Here is a 24741-nt window from a genome sequence, read left to right as displayed (position 1 = left end):
GGGACATCAGATCTTAAACTCCTAAGTGACCGACACACAGAGACACACAGAGATGGAGCTAAAGCATTTAAATTGTAAAAGGTTTCGGTCCACGGACCGTCAAAAGCTACAAAGTGTCAGACACGGAATCTCAGGGTGAGCAAATGAAGTCATGACAAAGCGCTAGAATATTCTGGGGGAGCTCTGCACACACACACACCGACAGGTCAGTGAACAGTGGCCGAGCCTCCCGAGCCCGCCGACGCCTGAGCAGGCCCACAACAGGACGCGCTGGAACCGTGTCCACGCGGGGCGAGATCCCCTGGCTGTCGCACTCGGGTGGGACCACAGCACCTCACCAACACGGAGTGAACGCTACAGAAAGATCCACCCGTCACGTCGATAACCAGTAAGACAGGCTGAAAATCATACGGGCATTGCCTCCATTTTTATTCACGTTCTACTCCTGATTTGGGAAGGTGGCTGAACGTCAGGTGTTTTGCAATTACACTAGAAAGCAGGCAGTCCATATGCACACGGATGTCCTGATGGGCGAATGGACACATTCTGCTTTTCTCTGGGACGAAGCCTTTGGCCACAGGTGTCAGGGTTCACGTGGACGGCTCTTCGTAAAGGACTTCGTCCACCTTCATGTCGTTCTCGTCCATGGGGACCTGCAGGCAGATCTGTTCTCGGAAGGCCAAGGCCATGGTGTAGGGTCGCACGTCCTGCTGCTGCAGACAGCGCTTCAGGTATGTGTCATAGTAGCCCCTGCCTCTCCCCAAGCGGTTCCCCTGCTTGTCGAACCCGAGACCCGGCATGAAGATGAGATCGAGTCCCCCTGTGGGAGAGAGGGGCACAGGTAAGAGCGTGAATGGTTTCTGAAAGAGACGCACCCCTCGGGGGTCTGCCTTCTGCTTTGGAATGACATCCATCCTCTCCCCGATTGCTGAAACACACATGACCACCTAGAAAATCCAACAAGCACAGAGTCAGGCAATCAGGGACACAAACACTCAGCAGCTCAGGGAGCCCATCACCCACCTCCCCAGGCTTTCTCCTGTGTACACCTTGGGCAGCGTGGGTTTGTACTGTGGAAGCCCACGGTTACGTGGATTTTTTTTTTCAATAGGGGACAGCGCTGTAAATGCATTTCCTCGTCCTTATGATTTTCTTGACTTTTTTTCTCTGGCTTATTTCATTGTGAGAATACAGGACATGATGCATATAGCATGCAAAAGACGTGATCGTCAACTGTGTGTCAACAGCCAGGCTTCTGGTCAACAGGAGGCTACTGGCAGGTAAGCTCTGGAGGAGGCAAAAGCCACACGTGGATTTTCAACTGCATGTGGGGGTCGGCACCCCTAACACCCGAGTAGTTCAGGGGTCAACTGTATTACAAAAACGCCAGATTCCCAGACCCCATCCACACCTAAAGAAAATTTCCATGGATAGGGACTAAGAACGTTTTTTCTTTCTTTTCTTAAGCAGCCAGGCGATCCTACACACGGGCCAGGTTGGGGAGCCAGTGGCCCAGCACCAAGACAATCGGAGGAGTGAGAGAGGGTCAGAGAGAAGCCGCAACAGACGGAGCTGTCCTCCAAGTCAGCGAGCAGGAAGGGTGAGGTCAGCTGGTGAGAGGACCAGGCCACCTGCTCATTTCCCCTCCCGCTGGAGGGCCGAGGCCTGCCTGGCCATCAGCTTCCCCGGATTCACGGGGGAGCAGGCTTCGCCCCAGCCAGGAACGTTCAAGGTACAAAAGGGGGCCCCTAACTGTCCTCTGGCCGCAACACGGGGAACACCGGGACCCAGAAGTGGCCATACATCAGTGAGACAGAACAGGTTGCCGGGGCTCACGGTGCAAGGTAGGGTCTTGGAGGCGACTAAAAGCTGACGAGAGTGAGAGGGGTGGGGGCGTCTCACGAAGGAGGCAATAAAGACCATGAGGTGGAGCATCTCCTTGGATTTTGTGAGGCCACCGAAGGGTCCTTCCAGCGTCGCAGGGAGCATGATGGACCAGCACGACTCAAGGGCCACATCACACGCCCAGCTCCGGGCTGGGCCCAGTGGCCTTCCCTTGCTGGCCTCCTGAGGGCTGGGGGGGGGCCTCTGGGTGACCCAGAGCTTGGCCTGGACGGACCAGCCATGCAGCAAGCTGCCAAGGACACCCCGGGTTGGAAGCCATGGATTCTCTGGAACAGGGTTCCCGGGTAAAGGTGTGCCGACCGCCAGCTGGGCCAGCCCCCCGCGGTCAACAGCTGTCCTGGCGACGTGTGGAAGGGCGGGGTGAGCCCACGCACACCTGCCAACCCGTCCCTGCCAGAAGCCTGCAGAGCCCGCCTCCCATCACGGTCGTAACCTTCTGTGTAAACCTGCTGTCTCTTCCAACCAAACGTGCTCACGCACCCTGGTCGCTGACCTTTCCCTTCCCTCCCTGACCCTGGCCTGCTCCTCCTTCTCTCGGGGGATGAACGGTGGCTCGTGCACGGAGACCGAGCTCGCTCCAGGTCCTTTCCTGTCGCCAGACCTCACTGGGGCTGGAAGCTCAGCTCTGTTAGACCGAGCACACACACGCACACGCATGGCTTCCCAGGCTCCTGCCGGAGGTGGAGCTCGGCCAACACAGAACAAGCACGTGTGTAACACCATCCCCCTTGTGTGTGCAAGACAGCAAGCTCTGCCAACTGCCCGGAAGCAACAGGGACAGGACGCACCCGAGGCTTCACCCGTCTGGCTGGCTCGTTGGGGAGGGAATCGTGGGAACCTTAGCGGGACCTGGGTTTTTAAGGACGTGCCAGAATTGGGTTTGTTTTGGAAAGTAAGGGAAAGGTCGCAGGAGCAGAGTGACAAGCGGGGGGAATAGAAAGGGCAGAAGGACCCCGCTGACGAGCAGAGAGCACGAGAGAGGAGTCTGCCGGGTCGGGGCATGAAGGTTCGGGAGGTAGAGACAAAGCGATCCCCGCAGCTCAGCAGCAAAACCACAAACAACCCGACCCAACCACGGACAAGGGACCTTGAACAGACGATTCTCCAGAGAAGACCAGAAATGGCCAACAGGCACATAATTTCTGTATATTAGTTTGTATCCTGTGACCTTACTAAATTCCTTTATCAATCCTAGTAGTTTTCGGGTGGAGTCTTTAGGATTTTCTATATATAGCATCACGTCGTCTGCAAATAGTGCAAGTTTTACTTCTTCCGTACCAATTTGGATGCCTTTTCTTTCTTTTTCTTACCTAACTGCTGCAGCTAAAATGCCCAGTATTGCGTTGAATAAAAGTGGTAAGAATGGACATTCTTGTCTTGTTCCTGATCTCAGGGAAAAAGTCTCCGTTCTTCCCCACGGACTGTGAGGTTGGCTGGGTTTCTCCTATACGGCCTTTATTACGTGAACTATGTTCCCTCTAGACCCACTTTGTTGAGAGTTTTCATCAGGAATAGATGTTGAATTTTGTCAAATCCTTTTTCTGCAGCTATTACGATGACAGTGATTTTATTCTTCATTTTGTTCATGTGTGGACCATGTTGACTGATTTGTGAATACTGAGCCATCCTTGCATCTCTGAATAAATCCCACTTGATCATGGTGAGTGATCCTTTTACTGTCTTGTTGACTGTGGTTCGCTAGCATTTTGTTGAGGACTTTTGCTTCCATGTTCATCAGGGATACTGGCCTGTGATTTTCTATATTTACAGTGTCTTTATCTGGTTTTGGTATGAGGGTAATGTTGGCCTCACAGAATGAATTTGGAAGCATTCCTTCCTCTTTTTTTTTTGGAATAGTTCAAGAATAAGTATTAACTCATCTTTAAATGTTTGGTAGAGTTCCCTTGTAATCCATCTGGCCCTGGACTTTTGTTTATCGGGAGTTTTTTGGTTTTTCTTTTTGTTCCTTTTGTTTCTGAAGTAGGTTCCATGCCTGGAGTGGAGCCCAACAAGGGGCCGGAACTCACAACCCTGAGATCATGACTTGAGCTGAGATCATGAGTCAGACGCTCAACCAACTGAGCCACCCAGGCACCCCTGTGGGGAGTTTCTTGTTTACTAATTCAGTCTTGTTACTAGGAATTGGTCTGTTCGGATTTCTTATGTCTCCCCGATTCAGTTTTAGAGCCAAAAGGCACATAAAAAGATGCTCAACATCACTCATCATCAGGGAAATGCAAATCAACACCTCAATGAGATACCACCTCACACCTAGGATGTCCACTTAAAAAAAAACAAAAACAATATAATAAATGTTGGCGAGGCTATGGAGAGATTGGAACTCTTGTACATTGTTGCTGGGAATATGAAAAGGAGCAGCTTCTATGGAAGACAGTATTAACATTCCTTAAAAAACTAGAAGTAGAACAACTAGGCGTATTTAGCCAAAAGAAAGCCCTGAAACCCAGGTCTTGGAAAGGTACTTGCACACCCATGTTCAGAGCAGTCTTACTCTCAAGAGTTCAGAGGTAGAAACACATGTCTGCTGATGCATGAACAGATGACACCAAGAGGCGCACGCACGGGGACACCGCTCAGCCGTGAGAAGGCAGGCATTCTCGCACCCGCTACAGCGTGGAGGAAGACATCAGGTTAAGCGAAATAAACCAGGTACAGACGGACAAACCCTGCATCAGTCCGCTCGCAGGAGGCATCTGAAGCAGCCGAACTCACATGAGAACGTACTGCGGTGGTTGTGGGAGGCAGGGAGGAGAAGAAACGGGGGGCTGCCGTGGGTACCGGCTTCAGCCCGGCAGGATGCGAACACACGGCAGACATCTGCCGTCCGAGACGGTGCCCATGGCCAGCGTGGTCTGCACTCTTAAAATCTTGTTAAGGGAGTGGATCTCGTGTTATGTGTCATTTACATTTTTTTTAAATGCAAAGATGCCAAAAGGAAAGCCAGGAGGAAATCAGGATTTCCACCAGTCAATACAGGAGAAAGGGAAGCTAGAGTTTCAGATCACGCACCTCCAGGCCACTAGAAGAGAAGGAAGGAGACAGCAAGACAAGAAAACGCCTTTCTCGAGTCCCTCGCGGCAGAGGTGGCCTCGCTCCCCCGGGGTCACCGCGCCCACCTGCTCTACGGCCCTCACGGAGGCCCACCCTGGGTCTGCACTGGGGAGGCAACATCCCAGGACGGGAAGACGGCCGAAGTGTGACCTTGCCCAGCCGCTCGAAGTGAGCTCTACAGCGAGTAAGCAAGAAGGTGAACGGCTCTGGGATTCTCGGGTGACGAGGGCCCTTCACAGGCAGGGGTGCCGACATCCTGTGTGGGGTGTTGCTGCTGGGCCCCCAGCCAGCAGGATGGGTACCGCTGCTCCCTTCTGCCATGCGGTCACCTGCGCTCCCGGCTTCAGGTCCTTAGAAGCCCCCTCTGGCCTGCGTCTGCTTGATGAATCCAAGTGTCTTCGGTCCTGGATGCTTTCCCTCCCCAGGGGCGAGGCACCAACGGGGCCTGAAGGTCACACACAGGCTTACCAAGCCCCGCTTGCACACGCTGGTCCCACCTTGGGCCGTCCCCACTAAGGGTCCCAGAGCCACCCTAACGCCCTGCAAGGTCAAAACTCGGCAGGGAGAGCAGGAGAAAACTGCCTGGTCTGCGCACAAATTCTCCCTGAGCCTCTGGCGCGGCCGTTTTCACCACGGGCTCCGTGAGAGGACAGTGACATAGAGCACACGCGCAGGAGGACACCACCTGACTGTGTTCAAGCGTGTGCGCCTCACCGAGCGCGCCCGGCACAGGGAGCCCCCGCCACACCGGACTGCACCCCGCCACCCAGCGCGCACTCCGCTAGGCCCGGCTCTGCAGCGTCGTGCTCTGTAGGGGGTCTCCCCCTGGCTCTGCTGGATTTCCAAGGTGGTTCTGCGCTCCAGGACGGCAAGGCTAAGCTTCAGGAACCTCACCCAGCCGTTCGCAGCGCATCTGCCCTCCGTTCAGTGCTGGCTCCGAAGCACCAGTGCCCCCTGGAGGCAGCCCACCGCGGCGGCGAGGCGCTCGGCCCCCAGGCTATTTCTCGCCGGCCCCGCGAGGCTCTCCTGCTTCGGTCTCCTGCGCTCTGGGAGGCAGCTGGGAACAGTGCCTGCCGCAGAAGGGCCGGCCACGGCCCTGAGACCAGGTGTTGCCTGTAAACGCCTCAGCCCAGGGCCAGGCCACGCCGCGTAGGACGAGACACCAACGCTAAGAGCTTTCCTTTTTTAATTAAGAAATGTCAGACTCTATTTCTCGAGCCAGGTAGCCGGGGGAGGGGTGGGGCTTCTTCAGTCCTGAGTGGTTCTTCGGCCAGAGCTTTCCCAGCCTCCCCTTAGAACGGGCTCTCGCTCATGCTCTCGCTCCGGGTGTGGAAGGAGACCAGGGGAGGGCACCGTGACAGAACAGCGGGGAGCAAGCTTCCTGCACGAGGCCAGAGAATAAGTAATCCAGGCTTTACAGGCCACAGGGTCTGAGTCACGATGACTTAACTCTGCCACGTGGTCCGAAAGGGGCCACGGACAATACGTCCGCGAACAGTGTGGCCGTGCGCCAATAAAGTTTTATGCAGAGGCAGGTGGCGGGCCAGCTGTGGCCCGTGGGCCGCAGGGCAATGACCTCACCTAGATGATAAGGAAAGAGTCTCAGGAAGAAGGGAGCGGAACATTGGCAGAACGGACGAGTATGGTAAGGACAGGAAATCTGGCAACCTGGAAGCCACTGGGGCGAGGATGCCCTCAGTGGGGACATGAGGACAGACACTGAGCCACAGAACCTTCATCCACTAAAGCTGAAAGAACAGGAACTAGGCCCTGAAAGAAAATGAAGGTAGAGCGTTTCCTAAGTGCCCTTATCTATTCACGGGACCGAAAGCACTGTGCTAGGTGCTGAGGATTCAGTTCTCCTTCACACAACATCCTCTTTCTCCCTGGCCGTGGAATCAGCAGCTGGGCCGCAGACCCTCTTCGGGCACCCTGACCTCAGGCTCCTGTCCTGGGCTGCTCAGCCAGCGGCCTGTCCTTGCCCTAATCCCGCAGAGAAGGCTGGAAATGAGGAGTGTCACAGCCTGGCAGCCACAAAGAGCTGTTTCCTCCCCCTCTTCTTGCTAGCTCAGAGCTGGGGCCACGTCTCCCAGCGACCCCCTCCAAGTACCACCGCACAACCAGCAGGGCACTCACCTCCACCTGTCCATCCAAGTGTGTGTTCACCTGGGCGCTCACCTCCACCGGTCTGAGCTCACCTCCAGCTGGGCACTCACCTCCACCTGTCTGTCCGAGCACACGTTCACCTGGGTGTTCACCTCCACCTGTCTTCCGAGCATGCATTCACCTGGGCGCTCACCTCCACCGGTCTGTCCGAGCACACGTTCACCTGGGCACTCACCTCCACCTGGGTGCTCACCTCCACCTTTCTGTCTGAGCTCACCTCCACCTGTCTGTCCGAGCACGCGTTTGCCTGGGCGCTCACCTCCACCTGTCTGTCTGAGCTCACCTCCACCTGGGCGCTCACCTCCACCTGTCTGTCTGAGCTCACTTCCACCTGGGTGCTCACCTCTGTCAATCTGAGCATACGTTCACCTGGGCGCTCACCTCCACCTGTCCGTCCGAGCGTGCGTTCACCTGGGCGCTCGCCTCCACCTGTCTGAGCTCACCTCCACCTGGGCGCTCACCTTGACCTGTCTGTCCAAGCCCTCAAATTTAGCCTTCATCCTGACGCCCCTTGCTCAAAAACCTTGAGTCAATCACAGTCTCTTAAAAACAACATCCACATTCTCTAAGGGGGTGGGGGGCAGGACCCACCAGAGCCTCATCCCCATCACTGCTCCAGCACTGTCTGCCATGAATCTCAGGCAGTCCCCTTACACGGAGGAGACCACCGTCCCACAGCCCGCCCCATGATGTCCTGTGTGCGAGTCTCGGCTCCTGCCATGCTGTTCTCCATGCCGGCAAGGTCCTCTAATCTCTGTATTTACCTGTCTGGTCATGACAGTCCTGACGCGAACAAAACTCAGTGAAACGTCCACGCAGCCCCCCTGCACGGGAAACGTGGTGTGGCCTGCTCTTATCCTACACAGTGAGAAGGCCCATGGCCCATTGAGGAGGAGGAGCCCTTTCCTCGCCTTCTGGGGACAGTTTTCTCCTTTTCCCAGAGAGAGGCGGAGTCCAGTTCTATTTACTACGAAAGAAAGAACAAGAGTGAGAGACAGAATGAGACTTCTGACTATAACCAAGTCGTTACCTGTTCGGAGCATCCCAGGCAACTCCTAACTCGTACCCAAAACCCAGCTTCTAGAAGGGAAGAGAGGGTACAGGGGCTAACACAACGTGGCAGGTGCTGTGCTATAAGCCAGGGAGAGTCAGCTGGTCAGTACATCTGCCCAGCAGGCAGGAGGGCAGGGCTCACTCACCCCAGTTCACAGATGGAGAACCGAGCTCCGTGCTCAGATCAAATTCCTCCTTAAGGGCAGTCAGCTCCGAAGAGCTAAAGTGGAGGGCTTGCCGCCCGGGTGGCTGATAACTCGACACGCCCAGCTCCTATTGCTAAAGGTGCACGTGGGACCAGGCAAAGGGACGGAGGAAGCATCAGGAGGGCTGAGCGTGCGGGCTTCTAGACAGGCTGTGGGGTCTGCATCCCAGCACCAGCGCTCAGTAGCTAGGAGACACCAGCCAAAACCGCCTTGACCTGAAATCTAAGATGGATAAGCATATTAGGACGCAAACAGTCTCAAAGCTATTAATACCAAATGTCAACTTAATCAATGGCTGCATGGGTGCACACCCCTCGGGCCCCGCAGCTGATTATAAACATGCCTCTGGAACACGAAGGAGCTGAAATCCTGAAATAAAATACAGGACCGATAATTCATGACGGCTCTTGCAGCAGAATTCTCAGAAATCAATACCAGATGCTTTGAGCTCAGCAGGGTTGCTCTGAAAGAACAGATGGAAGCAGGACCCCCCCGGATCCCCCTTCCTGGTACAGCCGTACAGAGCTTGCAAGGGGGCCCCCAGTCACGTGATCACAGTAGACATGCTCGACTTCCGACTGTATATAACCACAAAGGTTCTTAAACATTTATTTCCCTGCAGTTGCATACTACTCTGAAGGAGTGTGCCACTAAATAAACCAGCTAAGGCAGACAGCTCTTCGCTTGTTTTTTAATTACACTGTAAATGCACCTTCATTCATTCTGCTGTGTTGGGTCACAATGTATTTTGGCCATTTGGGAATCTCCATGTAGAATCAGACACAATGTAGTAAAAATCGTCTTTTTTTTTTTAAAGATATTTATTTATTAGGGCGCCTGGGTGGCTCAGTCAGTTAAGCGTCTGCCTTCAGCTCAGGTCATGATCCTGGGGTCCTGGGATCGAGCCCCGCCATCGGGCTCCCTGCTCAGCGGGGAGTCGGCTTCTCCCTCTCCCTCTCCCTCTGCCAGTCCTCCTGCTTGTGCTCTCTCTCTTTCTCTCTGTTGAATAAATAAAATCTTTTTAAAAAATGATATTTATTGGGGCGCCTGGGTGGCTCAGTCGGTTAAGCGACTGCCTTCGGCTCGGGTCATGATCCCGGAGTCCCGGGATCGAGTCCCACATCAGGCTCCCTGCTCGGCAGGGAGTCTGCTTCTCCCTGTGACCCTCCTCCCTCTCATGCTCTCTGTCTCTCATTCTCTCTGTCTCAAATAAATAAATAAAATCTTTAAAAAAAAAAAATTATATTTATTGATTTAGAGAGAGCGTGCAAGTGGGGGGAGGGGCAGAGAAAGAGAATCCCCAAACAGACTCCCTGCTGAGCACGGAGCCCAACGCGGGGCTCAATCCCACAATCCTGAGATCATGACCTGAGCCGAAACCAAGAGTTGGATGCTCAACCGACTGAGCCCCTGCCAAGCACCCCGAAAATTATCTTTGAAAGACAATCATCATGCGATTGATCACTTTTGTGTTGTTACTCTAAAATCCTTTCTTTGAACACAGGGCCTAACGTTTGTGTCAAAATACAGGACTGCACTTGCAGTCCTGGGACAGGCATCCACACCAGCCACGGGAGCCGTCCCCTCCATGTCCCCAGGCAGCTCATCAGCTAACGAGGTCTCCAGGACGTAAGACAGTCTCTGCAGGCCTTCGAGGTAAACCTAAGTGTTTTATGAGTTCAAGGCTTTCATTCAACCCCGAGAACGCTGGACTACGTGTTGAAATGAAGAAAGTCGGGGACGACGGGAGTTTAGACTCTTCTAGAAGGGCTGAAAGCAAAGACATAAGAAGAATGGGTGGTATTTGGTGATTTAGGTGTTGAGAGTCTCACCAACAGCACCCCCCTCCTACCCAACCCAGAGAGCCTAGAAAACCTCGAGGACAACAGGATGGAAGTTGAGCTAAGATGAACTGTGGAGACCAATCAGCCTTTTTTCCTAGAATATGGGTAACCCCGTCAGGACAGCTCAGGAAGGATCCACAGAAAACTGGCAACAGTGACCGGCTCTGGAGAAACAAACTTGGGAACAGTAGGGCTTGGATGAGGAGGACGCTCCATACCTTCACTCCATCCTTTTGCACTGTTTGGATTTTTTACCACGTTCACAGATAACCCAAATTTTTAAAAAGATTTATTTATTTATTTGAGAGAGAGACAGAGAGCATGAGCGGGAGGGGCAGAAGGAGAGGAGAGAGTCCTCAAGCAGTCTCCCCGCTGAGCGCAGAGCCCGACGTAGGGCTCGAAACCAGGACCCCGATATCACAACCTGAGCTGAAATCAAGAGTCGGACCCTTAACCGACTGAGCCACCCAGGCGCCCCCCAAATTTTTTTAAAACCCTTTTGAAGTATCGACCTTCTAGCATTTCCAGGACAAGGACGTGCTTCCAGAGAGAATGCCTGCGTGTGAACCCCCCAACTACAGTTACTAGCTAAGAAAAAGAGTCATCAAATTACCTACCTCCTCCTAAAACTCGGTGTCTTCTCGCTCAGATGGAAACAATGCTAGCACCTAGTTTAGGCGTGACCAAATAAATAAACAGATGGTGGCCCGTGAAGACTCTAGTAATGCGCTCAATGAACACCGCCCTTAGTAAACTCTGGGCATGAGTAACACCTGTTCTCCTTACAGTGACCCTGAAAGTCATTTCTTTTCAAGTAACGCAAACACTTGTAACCACGAACGCCGGGCGGGGATCTCCTCGGCCCACGCCGCCTGCAAGGGTAGGTCTGACTCTCTACTGCCACCTGCTGTCACCGCAAGAAACGTGCGGGCCAGACGCCCGCAGGCCAGCCTCGGGAAGGTGGGGGGGTGCGCGCTCCTCTCAAGCACGCCATCCCTGAAACCGGCATCACGGAAAGCATTTTCCCCGTTCCACGGGGCCTCTCCCTTCGCCAAGGCCCCTGGAGGAGAATCTGCTTCCCCGTCAAGGAAAACGGAGTTGCTCTTTGACCTAAACCCCTTTTAAAAACTACATCAAAAACTAATGATGTACTGTATGGTGACTAACATAATAAAATTAAATTAAATTAAAAACCACCTACGTGCCAGACGTCGTGCCAGAGACGACCTATTGGTCTCCCCAACAGCCCCGCGAGGGCGGGTATTACTGTCCCTGTTCTTCAAACAGGAAAACCAAGGCTCAAAGAGAGCACGTATCTGCTGGAAGCCACAGGGCCAGCAAATGCGGGAGAGATGGAATGTGGACTCCGATTTCCCAGCGCTCGCGACGTGCGCCAGCTCTTTGTTTCTTGCCTGGAAAGATAAAGCAGACGAGGGCCGTGCTCCTTACCGGCCCTGGTCGGGGTGGGGGGTCAGTCAAGGGGACACGACTCTGTCTTGGTCAGGTCGGGGCCACGGCGAGGGACAGACGGCACATTCAAACTGGGGGAGCGGTGAGCCGGGGAGTGGTCAGAGGGCAGGCGGGATGAGAGAAGCGGCAGACGGCGAGCACGTCCCCCCACAGGGAGCCTTGGCCACCTCCGGGCCTGAAGGTCGAGGGGTGGCAGTGGGGAGGGCAAGGCTCTAGGCGCCGAGAGCTGCCGCAGGAGGGGCCGCTGGCCGGAAGTGGGGCTCTGGGCAGAGGATGCCCCGAGGGTGGGGGCAGGAGGGAGTGAACGCCCCACCTCACACTCCCGCACGCTCTGATTTCCGTCGGTGCCCCCCACTGGCTGGAGACCTAGAGGCCAGGGCCAGGGCGCCTGTGATGTGGTCCATGCAGGGGGACCCTCCCTGGCACCAAGCAGGTGACAGAGACAGATTGGGGGGGGCACACAAAGGGATCCGGCAAACAATTTACACGTGGCTGTGATCGTGCTTACCCCATTTAGGGAACTGGGCGTATTTATTATTTCTTTACATTCCTCTGCACTGCTTGAGTAAATCTTATGTTTATCATCAGAACAAAGCTATTTTCCTTTAGAAAAAGAAATACTTTTATGAACCCTCAGAAATATTTTGCGTATTCCTTCGAAGATGTGCTTTAAACATGTTTGCTCTTTTCTTAGGCGTACCTTCTGCTGTATCGTAAAGCTAACTAGCATGGTGTACAGAAAATAAGCCCCAAACTTAATAAACGATTAAAAGTCAGTAGGAAATGATCATTTGATTTGCATTTCTTAAATCATCATGACCATCTGCCTGAACAACAACCAGAACTGTCTCCCGTGTGAACGACAGCAAGCGAGGTGCTGAGGACCTAAGAGGTAGCAGTGAGGGTCCCCCCAGCTGAGTGCAGGGCTTGGCAACTACAGCGGGGGTCAAATCTGGCCCCTCGCCTGCTTTTGTAAACCAGGTTTCCTCTTTTTTTTTTTAAGATTTTATGTATTTATTTGAGAGAGACAGAGAGAGAGGGAGCGAAAGACTGAGAGGGAGAAGCAGGCTTCCTGCAGAGCAGGGAGCCTGACACACGGCTCGATCCCAGGACCCCGGGATCCTGACCTGAGCCGAAGGCAGACGTTCAACGACTGAGCCACCCGGTCGCCCCTGGAAATCCAGTTTCAATGAAGCACAGCCACGCTCTGCGTCCACACTGAAACAGCAGAGCCGAATCATTACAGCGGGCACCAGACGTTGCACGGAGCCCCAATTATTAAGTACCTGGCCCCCTACAGAATCCGTTTGCCACACCCAGCTTTAGAACATCGCCCATGGGTTACGAAGGAGAAACAGCAACAGCAGACCCGCGGCCTCACCCCAATGGCTCTAAGGTCCCATTCATTCTGGCTCCGAGCCTGGGACACTGTCCCTGCGGCTGGTAACCACGTGGGCCTTCAGGAGGCCTCTAAACCTGGGGAGACGTTACAGAACGTCCTGCGATTTTCAGATTGCTCGCACGACTCTGCTTGTCCGCGGGTCCTCACCCAGCGTAACACGAGTGGACGCAGCGCTTCGATTTCCCTGCTCGGTTTACAAGCAAAGCTTAGTGGTTCGGAGGATCTTAAGGACAATTCCTCGTACATCCGTGTGATGCAAACAAGAAATAAAGTATGCCAGTGACAAAAAAGCAAACGCTGTATGATTCCACACACACGACGTCTCTGATGTAGCTGAATTCACAGAGACGGGGAGCAGAAGGGTGTCTGCCCGGGCCCGGGGCCGCGGAGCTGGGCCACAGGCTCTGACCGGCAAGAGGGAAAGCGCCGAGGCCGTGCATGCGTGTAATGTTCCCGAGCTACACACGCAGAGGTGGTTGGGATGGTAAGCTGTACACGTTTGTGCCACGATCAGAAACAGACCTGTAAGAGCTTGGGTGCTCAGGTAAGTTCAGGCGGGTCGGGCAGGCAGGCCGTCCCAGGCACGGGGTCTGCGGGGCCGGGCTCCAGGCGGAGGAGGAGCCTGGCTGCCGAGAGCAGTGAAGAACGGTCGCTTCGGCAGGCAAACATATGGGTGTTTCCGGGGCTGCCTGGATTGCTCGCACGTGTTAGGAGCCTTCAAAGTCCTCATCCTGAAGAGCAACAGCGCCCCATCACCCCCACGCCGTCCGAGCTTACTAGCAAAATGAAAGCTTCTCCCGGCTTCCGCCATTCCCTTTACCCAGATGTTAAATGAGCACTTTCCTGTCCGGCAAGCTTTCTGGTCCCGTACATTTTGCTGAAGTAAGACTACACGGCACACGCTGCACAAATCTGCCCGTGTGACAAACACACAGAGACGCGTGCACGCGGTGACACGGAGTCAGGCCGCAGGGGCCCCGCGTCCCGCGGCAGCCCTGAGAGACGCCACCGCAGGGCGGCCGGGGGAAGAGAACCCAGGACCCCTCTCTGCTATTTTTGTCATTTATTATTTCAAAATAAAAAGTTTCAAAAACATTCAGAGAAAACATCTCAGGCTGCGACCTCCAACTCAAAGAATCTCAAACCAGACCAGCCGCCGTCTGCTCTCGATCTCGCCGTCCTTTGACTGACCTCAAGCTCTCAACATAACGGAGTAATCCCCCCTTGGCTGTGCCTCCCGTCCGCGGTCGACCGCGGGCCTCGAGCAGGTGATTCTCCCTGGGACGCAGTGCCGGACGGCGGGTCACTCATAACCCGGAGCTCACAGTGCCCGCGCCCCCGCCTCACTCATCTCCTCACGTAGCTTTGGGTGAGCTCACATCACCAGCGGGCTCAGTGCGAACGACAGGCGTTTCGAGAGCGAGAGAGACCACGTTCACGCAACTCTCATTACGGAGTATTGCTATAACTGTGCTATTTCATTATGAGCGCCTGTCGTTCACCTCTTACTGGGCCTGGTTTATTAACTGAACTTCACCGTAAGTATGTATGTACAGGAAAAAACATTGTGTATTTGGGGTTCAGTGCTCTCTGTGGTTTCAGGCGTCGCTGGGGGATGTGAACACACCCCCTCAGCTAAGGGGGGCTGACTGTAACCTAGTCACTACTCACCCAGACACGTGCTTTCCAGCCTGCCACACGCGTGTCCCGCCTTTGCCAAGTGTCTGGAACCCCAGTGATTCCTAACTTTCCTTTAAGACTCAACCCACGATGACCTCCTTCACCTTCACACCAACACGTGGGGCTCGCGCCTCCCCCAAACCCAGGGAGCACTGGTGTCCGGGAAACAGGTGCTCATCATGCGCGCCCTGCCAGAGTCTTGCCTCTGCCCTACAGATTAAATGCCCCCTATGCTTCCCACGAGCAGCCCTGGATAAGGTGAGGTCAGCAGATTAAAGGAAGGGGATTTCTCTAAAACTCTATGCTGCATACTTTGTCTTAACGCGGCCCGTAAGTGCACCTCTCACTTCATTGCCCCGATTTCTCATAATGTATAACAAAAAAGAACATTTTTCTCTTGCTTGGGGTCTTTCCTGGAAAACATTACAGACTCCTTGATGGTATGTGGAACTGAACGGTTTCTAGGATTTCTCCCGAACCTCCCAAGTCAGGCTGTGCGGGGAGGGGCGTGGAGTTATTGGCCACGAGCAAGTGTTGGTGTTTTATCCACAGTCGGGCTGAAGAAGGCACACTAGATCGAGGGTCACCTTCACATCCAGTAATGCTACATCCAGGCAACAAAAGTTAGCTGTTTTCACCCAATTATTATAACCCAAGAACCTAACATCATATTCATTAAGAATCTCTAAATATAAACCTACCCAAACAAACTGAACAGCATGCTTCCATTCCTCCAAAATATAACTTCTATGTTGGGCCTACACCTTTTTTCTTCTCTGTGACCTTGGTGACTGACTTTTACCATCATTTGGGGACAGGAACATCTGGGTTTTGGCGTCACCCCATGTGCCTGTGTGACCTTGGACAGGTCGTTTCCCATCTAGGCCTGTGCCCTCGGCTGCAAGACGGAAGGACTGACTCAGAGGATCTCCAAAACCCCCTCCTGCTCAACAGCCCCTGGTGTGCTAGTTAAGTGAATAAGGACGTGAAATGCGGGGTATGGCAGATAAGACGGCCACCTCGGACCCACACTGACACCTGTGGGAAACTGGGGAACCCTCAGCGCCCCGCAAGTCCAGCAGCCCTTAAAAACCCAGCCTTGGACACCTCACTGTGGATACATGGCATCAGCAGTGCAAGTTCCTCATGACATTTAAGTTTTCAGGGCGCCTGGGTGGCTCCAGGGTCCTGGGATCGAGTTCCACGTCGGGCTCTCTGCTCAGCGGGGAGTCTGCTTCCCCCTCTGCCCCCTGCTTGTGCTCTCTCTCTCTGGCAAACAAATAAAATCTTAAAAAAACCGAAATAAATTAAGTTTTCTAATATTCAATTTTCTAGAACTTAAAACACATTGAAGAAAATAACTTTAACGTTACTTCCGAGACTTCTGGTCCCATCTGGACAATCTGAGCCTGTGTTCTTCTGCTTTCCTGCACAAGGAGAAGAACTTGACAATACAGCAGAAAAAAAATATTCTATTCACAGTAACAACAAATACTAATTGACTAGGAATATGACTCAAAGCAAACACATCTGCACAGTAACACGGGAAGGGCCTGGGACAAGCGGGGAGGCCATACTCCTGGAGACGCCTAGATATTGTAAAGAAATGTTATTTCCCACAAACTAACCTAAAATGTTAACACAATTCCAACCAAGATCTCTAGAGGATGTGGGGAAGAGACTGACAGGATAATTTTAAAGTTAATCTCAAAAATGAATGGTTCAGAATAGTCAGCTCAATTTTTTAAACGAAGAATTGTGGGGGCTGGACTCCCTCTAGCAGGCCTCACGGCACACTGAGGGGACACACGTCAGCACGGGACACGGAGAGACCCGTGGAGAAGACCAACACATCCAGGAACAGACCCAAAAATAGGCAAGAATGCAGTCCCTGAACAAGGTGGCATTTCAAAGTAGTGGGGAGAGGGCAGATTATTTATGAAACGCTGTTGGGACACCTGGCTGGTTTTTTTTTGTTTTTTTTTTAGTAAAAAGTTAGGTTCCTTTCCTTATACATCAACACACATTCAAAAAGAATATTTTAACATGAAAAAAATAAAGTACTAGGATAAAATAAAAATGTATATATTCTCCAGAATGAAGAAAGACTTCCTAAAAATGAAGCCAAAGGCAGAAATCGTAAAGGAAAAAACTGATTTCGCTAATAAGATTTTAATACATCTATACCCCTCAAAACAGAAACACAAAGAAGAAAATGATAAAAATATTTCCAACATATACATGGCCGACTAATGGCTAAATTTAACAAAGAACTGCGACCAACAACTGGAAAGAAAATGATGAACACAAAAAATATATTTACTCCCCAAAATAAATGGGGCAAAGAACCGCACTTTATGAAAAACAAATCAGGTTAAAAAAACATAAAGCTTACCACATAGTTTGACATTTGCCATAATGAACACGTTAACCACTGCAACCCTTTAGAGGAAGAAGGAGATTAAAACAAGACTGGGGAATTCCTCTTGATTAATTCTTCAAAACAAAACGAGAAACGCCGATGAGTCAACACCAAGTTACTTCTAAGGCTGACAGCCCAAGCAGCATGGGTTGAAAGATGCCCCAAGTGGGTTTCTTCTGAGACTGGTAACCAACTTCTTCAACGTACGAGCGGGCTTCCCGCTGCTGAGCACCTGTCTTGGGAAACTTACTGCTGCATTTCCTCCCGACAGCAGCTTACGGAGAACCCGACTCAGCCCTGAAGACCGGGCTCTTCCCAAACATGTCGGACAGGAGCGCCCTCCACCCTGGGCGCCCGGGTGCTCTGGGCACACCCCATGGTGGTCAGTGTGGCCAGGCCTGAGTCCACCGCCTCACACGCAGCATCACCACCACTGACCGCGCTTCCTCCGTCACGAGCAGGGTGGAAGCCTTACCCAAACTTTCGCATTCAGTCTTCGAGGCAGGCGTCATTACCTGCGTCTTCAAGTGAGGGGCCGAGACTCGCGCATGACGAGGTTTCCCCGCGCCCCCTCGGCCAGTGGGCGACAGACCCAGCGACTAGACCCAGCTCCCTTGGAGGCCAACGCTCCTGCCTTACCCACTGCTCACCTTCCCCTCCACACGGCTGGCTCCGTCCTCCAGTCTGAGCTCCGGTGGCCACAGCCCACTGCCCCTTGTGCGGCTTCCCTTCCAGGGCATCGCCTGTGACTGGCACAAAGCCAGGGGTCACGAACGTGTGCACGTTCACTCTGGCCTTCATCCGTCCACCCATCCCAGGAAACAGTGCTCTTCCCTGTCGGTGGTGGGCATGCAAAGCCGCACGGCCTTTCACCGAAAGCAATATGGAAACATCTCTAAAAACATAGAATCCGGCACCCTTCCACTGCCAGGAGCCCCGCCGATGGAGTGATTCGTGTGAGCACGCTCAAACAGAGCAGGGTGTTCTTTATGCCGTTGTTTGTAACTTAAAAAACGGAAGCATTCTAAATGTCCATTAACAGAGGGCCGGTTAAAAAAAGTTAGAGCACATCAATGCTACGCGACCACTTAAAACACTAAGGTCGCTCACCACGTGCAGATGTGAAAGTGATTTTAAGGTTTATTAACAAGTGAAAAAGCAGAACACAACACAGAATGTAGAGTGTCATCCCATCCGCATAAAATTTTTAAAAAGAACGCACGGAGACAGATGGAGAAGGGTACCCAGGTATGTTCACCGCGCTCACGTCTGGGGAACAGACGGAGGGCAGACTTGGACTTTTCACCGTTTCCCTCACTCGACCACCGACATCACTGACCCTGAGCGCGTAATTACTTCCATGAAGAAGGGACTGTTGCTCTACCACTTGGGGTTGTCCCTTTCCGTCTGCTTGGTACCCACGGAAATGCGGACGGGCCCAGACGCCGGCAGCGTGGCCGTCCCCATGCCTTCCGGTTCTTTCACTCATAGGCTGTATCCTTAGTGTCAGGATCTGGAGGCTTGCACGTGGATAGGCCTCCTACCCACCAACAAACAAACAAACAATGTACATAAAATCATCCCTGTCTCCAGCATCTTTCATTTTACCTGTCAAGCCCACAAAGGGTACCTGAGAGAGGCCAGTCCTGCTCAGGGGCGGCGCTTCCTTAGGGTTTAGCACTAGCTGAGCATGTAGCCGCAAACATGAAGTTCATGATTACTCTTGGAGGGAGAGACGGCCGAGTGCCGGGTGAGTGGCAGGGCTGTTCTCGTATTTCTAATTTCCTGCTTCCATTGATCGTGTCGGCCCTGATAAAAGAGGGTCTTGCCGAAAGACACAGCATCCCTTTGATCCTGCCTTTTCCACAGCAAAAGCAGACGTACGAAGTCTATAGTCTCTTTATCTATAGTCTCTTAGGTCTAGCACGTTGCTAATACCCATTTCCATGGACTTAGAGATTGTTTTCTCCTTTTAGCTAACCCTTTCCAAATTTATACTTACGTTTTCTCTCTACTTCTACAAACTATACTAAGAAATAATTTCTAAGACAGGGAACCTAAAAAAAACCTCATCCAGAAAGAGAAATGACCATTAGTCTGGCCCATGTTGGTCACAGCATCATCTTCTACCCATCGGCTCCTGTTTATAAACTGGGGGTTCACCCCAGCAGTGCGGAGTCATACTCCAGTGACTCCCGAATCAGTCACTCCTATTTCCTGACCTCCGGATCTGTGCATCCCACTAGCTACCTACAGCATCCCCTGGAGGCCCCAGAGCCATCTCAACCGGGTTCAGCACCTGCTCCCCACCCACCTCCCGCACCTCTGGGCTCGGTGAACACCACCATATCCCAAAGCTGGGCTGTGACCCCGTGGCCTGACGTGGTCAGTCACCAAGGCCACACGCTGCGTGTGTCAGAACCCGTGTGTCCTCTCCGTCCTTCCAGTAACGGCCACTATCCTTTCTATTCCAGCAGATTCCCAGCTGACGCCCCGCTCCCCATCTCCTTGGTCTTTGTCTTCCCAGCCCGCCCCCTCCTATGGCTGGCAGGATAATCTTTCCAAAACACAGACTGTCCGCATCACTGCCCTGATTAAAATATTTCGGGAAATCCCCAGCACCTACAGGATGAAGTTCAACCCCAGATGCAGGACGTGTGTGATCCTTCACAAAACGGGGCTGCAAGTCTCCACTGTGGAGTCAGCCCGAGACCACCTGCGGAGTCACAGCCGGCCTCGGGCTGAGTGTGCAGAGGCTGCTGCTTGACCATGGGAACCCCCCCACACACCAACCCTGCCCTTCCTGCCTAATCGTAGGACCAGGACCTCACTCAGGAGCCCACGAACCCCACACCGCAAGACTCCCGCAAAGCCTCTCGTTATCTACTGCACGGTCCCTGACAGAGAATGTTTGCCGATCCCTGGTCTAGAATTATGAGTGGGAAAACCAGGGTGACCCACGAATTCTATCCCCATGCAAGAATCCACCGACGTGTCCAGAAAGCCTCAAAAATAAAAGCATTCTGAAAATACCGCACTGAAAAAAATCACTTAAAGGAATACTCCATCTGACCGAGAAATTAATAAAAATACAGAAATCAAGAATGAGGAAGGCATGGTTTAGATGCAGAAGCAGTGAACCATGGACCCAGGGAAATTTAGAGTTGAGTTTAAAGTGACCGTCCTTTATTAATGTAGTAAGAAAATAATCAAACGTCAAAAACACAATGCCTTAAGGAACAGATACACATCTTTGAATAATTAATGGTTTTAAAATCCCAGTTTGTGTTGATAAAAACTAGGAAGAATAAGCACATTCGCTTTATCTTTTACAGGTGGTGAAGTCAACAGATGTCCTATTGGTAATGTCAGGGAGAATTCCAGGTTCCAGAGGCATTTCGCAGTGACCAGCAGACGGGAATGGGGAATTACAGGTCCTAGAAGGGGAAGGACACACAGGAACAGAAATGGCAAGAGGTATTTTTTTACCCAAACAGAATCCACGATGGCGGAAGTAACCAGAAGGAAGGCCACACGCACCAGTTACCACGAAACACAGGGCAGGCTGAGCTCCCCTGGCAAGAGAAGACTCCCAGGTGAGGGCAAAGCAGAAACCCAGCCGCGTGCTGTTCACAAGAGGTGCGGTCCCCAGATGAGGCGCCAAGGATTACAGACTCCAACACATGGAGGAACAAAACCGATAATAAGGAAAAATTCAAGACATCGGGCTTTTCATGGAAGAGGAGGGTTGGTTTCTATCCATTTAAAAAACCTGCAATTAAACATAACAGAAAAGAAGTCTTCTGTGCTAAGAAACATGGTGCTGAGACACATAGTGTGTTAACCAATGAGAGAAATGAAATCCTTCAGTGCCTCGGGACAGAACACCCTCTCAGATGTCAACCTCAACACAGAAACGCAGTTTAAACCACGTCACAAGCGTGGGGGTCTGTGTCCGCGCACACCGCTGCAGACCTCGCCCCATCCCCACACACAGACGACAGACTTTTGCAAGTCTGCACAACACTCACCAGCAGCAAATGCTATTGCCCCAGCACCCACCTTGCCAGCATTCCCTTATTAACAGAACTGTGACTTGCTAAAAAAAAAAACAATTGTTTAAACTATATTCCTAACCCTCCTATGGACAGGGGTCATCACAGTTCAAGCCAATGAGATGTAAGGGTTTCCAGAGACGCTCCTTAAAGCAGGGACACTCAACCAGTGCCCCTCGCCTTGTTTCTTCGAGCCTGATACAGATGTGATGGCTGGATCTGCGCAGCCGTTCTGCAACCACAAAAGGCCAGGAAGACCGCAGACACTGCATGCCAACCACCACTGGCCACTGAAGTCCTCGTGGCATGAAAATAAAAATAACTCCTTTCCTTGTGTAAGCCCATTCCGCAGGATTTCTGTTTCTTAGAGTTGAATGCAGTTCCTAACTCAAGTGCAGTAAGCAAAATGTGTAACCCAGAAAGAGCTAATCAATCCAAAAATGATAAATCATATGTGTCAATATTCCCTTACTCCAGAGCAGTGAAATTCAAAAGTGGTCAAAACACTTTAGAAATTTTTAAAACGATGTTAGCTGTCTCCTGAGCCAATGAAGCATACAGTCCTATGGTCATAAAACAGAAGATAACAGGACCAAGTACATTATATGTCAAAATCTGCGGAATGTCATTAAAGCTATGCTCAGAGGAAAAATTAGAAAATTTAAATGTTTTTATTAACAAACAGGAAAGAATGAAAGTAAATGAATAAGGGTCAGAAAAAAAGGACAGGAGCGCAGGGATGTAATAATCAAGAGAGATAAAAAATAGAAGTGAATGAATTGGGAGCGGGAGGAAACAAGCAGGGGCAGAATCAGGTGAGCAAGGGGCTAACGAGCCGGAGGCGGGCCTTGCGACATCGTGCCTGCAGCTGAGAACGCGGTGTGTTTGCGGGGATGCTTGCCAGGACAGTGAAGCAGATCCTCAATGTTCTTAGCATCATCGTCACCATCATCATCATCATCAAGACAGCGGGAGGAAACTTTCGGGGTGATGGACAGGTTTACGGCATAGGATTTTCAAAGCAATACGTACGCTGTATTTACAGTAAGTGCATACAGAGGCCATTTATCTGATATTAAAAGCACAAATGGGGGAGAGAGAATAGAGGTTTATAGCAGCCAAGTCGCTGTATTTGGGAGGAGGCAGCATTTAAGCTGAGCCTTGAAAAGGGATAATTAAGATCCCAAAGAGCTGACAAAGACGAGGGGCATTTCAGGCTTAAGGCACAGAGACCTTCTCGAAAAGAGGAAACACACTCACACCTCTCTCCTCTCTCCTCAATCTTGCTACAGAGGCTGGACTTCTGGTCCAGGCACAGGAGGACCACAAGCCAGATGAGTTCTCAGGTCCCTCAGGCAGCGGTGTGAGGCGAAGAAGACAAGTATCTGCAGGACGGCCAGCCAGCAGATCCCTCCACACCCTGGAGTGGAAACCTCACCCCAATACTAACCAGTCCCTACCGGCAAAGGTGAGCTTTCATTTCATTTACCGGCGCTGCGTCCCTGAGGTCACCTCTTGCCCTCACGTGTCAATGGGGAAAATTCTCTAACCCACTCTTCTAGAAAGAACATGTCATAATGTGTCATAAAGGAACATCCCAGTCTTGTGACCTTTCAAAATGCTACAATGAAGAATTTTAAAGGGGTGTTTTCGCTGCTGAAGGCATTCAAACAGACACTCCTAGCTCTGGCCCGCACAACAGATGAACAAGAGGGAGGTGACATGCAGTTGGGGGCTCCAGGGTCCCTGGGTCTGCCCAGGACTGTTCATTAATCCTTGGGGGAGGGCCCCAGGGAGATAGAAGGACAGACAGAGAATGAGGGACCACCTGCTGAGGAAGAGAGCAGTGGGCAAGACGAGGCGCCGTCTCTGCGGCCACGGGAACCCGTGGTGGGGCTTGTTCCCACACAGGTCTTACCTTTAAGGATCACAATTTACTTTTTTCTAATTCAAACTCCTCCTAATAATTCTGCCTCTTCTCTGAATTGAACATAGACAGAAACATACATAAGCCTAACAGACATTTTAACGTCTCAATTAAAGGTAATAAAATAAAAACTGAACAAGAAAAAGTTTAAACATTTTAAGTTTTATATGTGGGGAGTTTTAAGTCACCCGGCTCAGCCCTGAATGATGCTTCCGTGTGCAACAGGACCCTCGATGAATCGTTATGCTGGAACAGAGCGCGGAGCAGGTTCGCCCATCTTGCCAAGCCTAACAGGCCATCACCTCTAAGGAAGTACCTTTTAATCTTAATGGGCTGGGAGTTAACAAAAAGTCAATCACCACCCTGTGAAATGAGCATGCACTCTAAAGTAGCTCCCGCATGCTGGAACGCACCAGGAAGCCTGTGCCAGGGCGCTCACCATTCAAATGAAGGCCCCTGCTGTTCTTCCTGTGCATTTCCTGGAATCTAAAGTGCCTGGGGGAAAAGTGTCTTGACTTCAAGACCAGTGTGCTTTCAGATACGGTGACTTAGCGCATGCTCTTCCCTGGGAAACTAGGACCATGTTCCGGCGAGCACGATCACCCACCCAGGGTACCTGCTCTGGGAATCACGCTCGTGCAGAAGGCAGGGATGGAGAAACACAGCCCAGGCGGACAGCGATCTTCCCGAAGGAGGTGCTGGGAAGGGCGATGGCACTCCCACGGGCAGCGAGGGGGAAGCAGCAGAACAGGGGTACCAGCATCACTAACCGCCCGCGAGTCCTCGAGCAGTCACTCCACCTCCCATGTGACGACCAGGCAGATGCGGTGAGGACCGCAGGGCCTGCCCCGCTTCCCACGCCTACGTCTGGGGACAGCTCTCCACCGTGCAGACAGAGGTCCCCTGAAACTCCCGCACGGCCCCATGTGATGCACTCCAAAGTTACAGGTGCTTTATTTTTAGGCGTGACGACCTATTTTGAAAGTTCACCTAAAATTAGTGAAGGGGATTTTTGTGAAGCAAAAGAGACACGTTCAAGGTCTAGAAACATCACTTCCAGTAAGAGCATGAGCTGTTGCTATAAATCATCATGAAGCATCCAACCACGTAAGATGTTAGAACTACTTATTTCTTGGCTTCAGAAAATTCAACAAAGAATTCCCAAGCACACTGTGACAGTTGTCCGTGGGGGCGGCGGCCTGAGAGTCCCCCCAGGGCCCGGCCGAGTACCACCCGCAGACGGGATTCGGCTCGGTGCTCTGACCCGGGAGATGCAAACCACTCTCAGCCTGGTATTACCACGTGTACACGGCATTCCAGGACACAGAGCGGCCCCCTCTGCGCACACGGAGGCATCAAGAGCCGGGCTGCCTGCAGACCCCCCACACCTGCCAGGTCCCACCAGTCTTTCACACGCACTCAGACCCACAGACCCAAAGCCTGCACTTGGACTCCCAGCAACCAGCCCAGGTATGGTAACCGCAGCAGACAGGTAGGTATAATACTCCACCTCGATCTGAACCCTGCAGCGTCCCCAAA

General features: G+C 52.2%; 1 protein-coding gene and 1 long non-coding RNA gene across 2 annotated transcripts in view; both read right to left on the bottom strand.

The window, feature by feature from the left end:
• Positions 1-399: 399 nt before the first annotated feature.
• The window catches only part of MTHFS (methenyltetrahydrofolate synthetase), a 36970-nt gene continuing 12628 nt past the window's right edge, over positions 400-24741 (bottom strand). The window contains exon 3 of the mRNA XM_031035241.2: positions 400-820. Coding sequence (XP_030891101.1) covers positions 591-820 — 230 coding nt within the window. The 3' untranslated portion in view covers positions 400-590. The remainder of the gene's footprint in view (positions 821-24741) is intronic.
• On the bottom strand, positions 12706-24711 carry LOC145723613 (uncharacterized). The gene is made up of 2 exons (XR_014148862.1): positions 20761-24711; positions 12706-20657 (listed from the first exon to the last, which is right to left on the bottom strand). It is a non-coding gene; the product is annotated as an uncharacterized LOC145723613 (long non-coding RNA).

The sequence above is a fragment of the Leptonychotes weddellii genome, chromosome 9 (assembly GCF_054177405.1).
Source record: "Leptonychotes weddellii isolate Sample4059 chromosome 9, ASM5417740v2, whole genome shotgun sequence".
NCBI classification, from domain to species: Eukaryota; Metazoa; Chordata; class Mammalia; order Carnivora; family Phocidae; genus Leptonychotes; species Leptonychotes weddellii.
The sequence above is the reverse complement of the archived record's forward strand: the minus strand, read 5'-3'. Positions and strand labels throughout refer to the sequence as shown.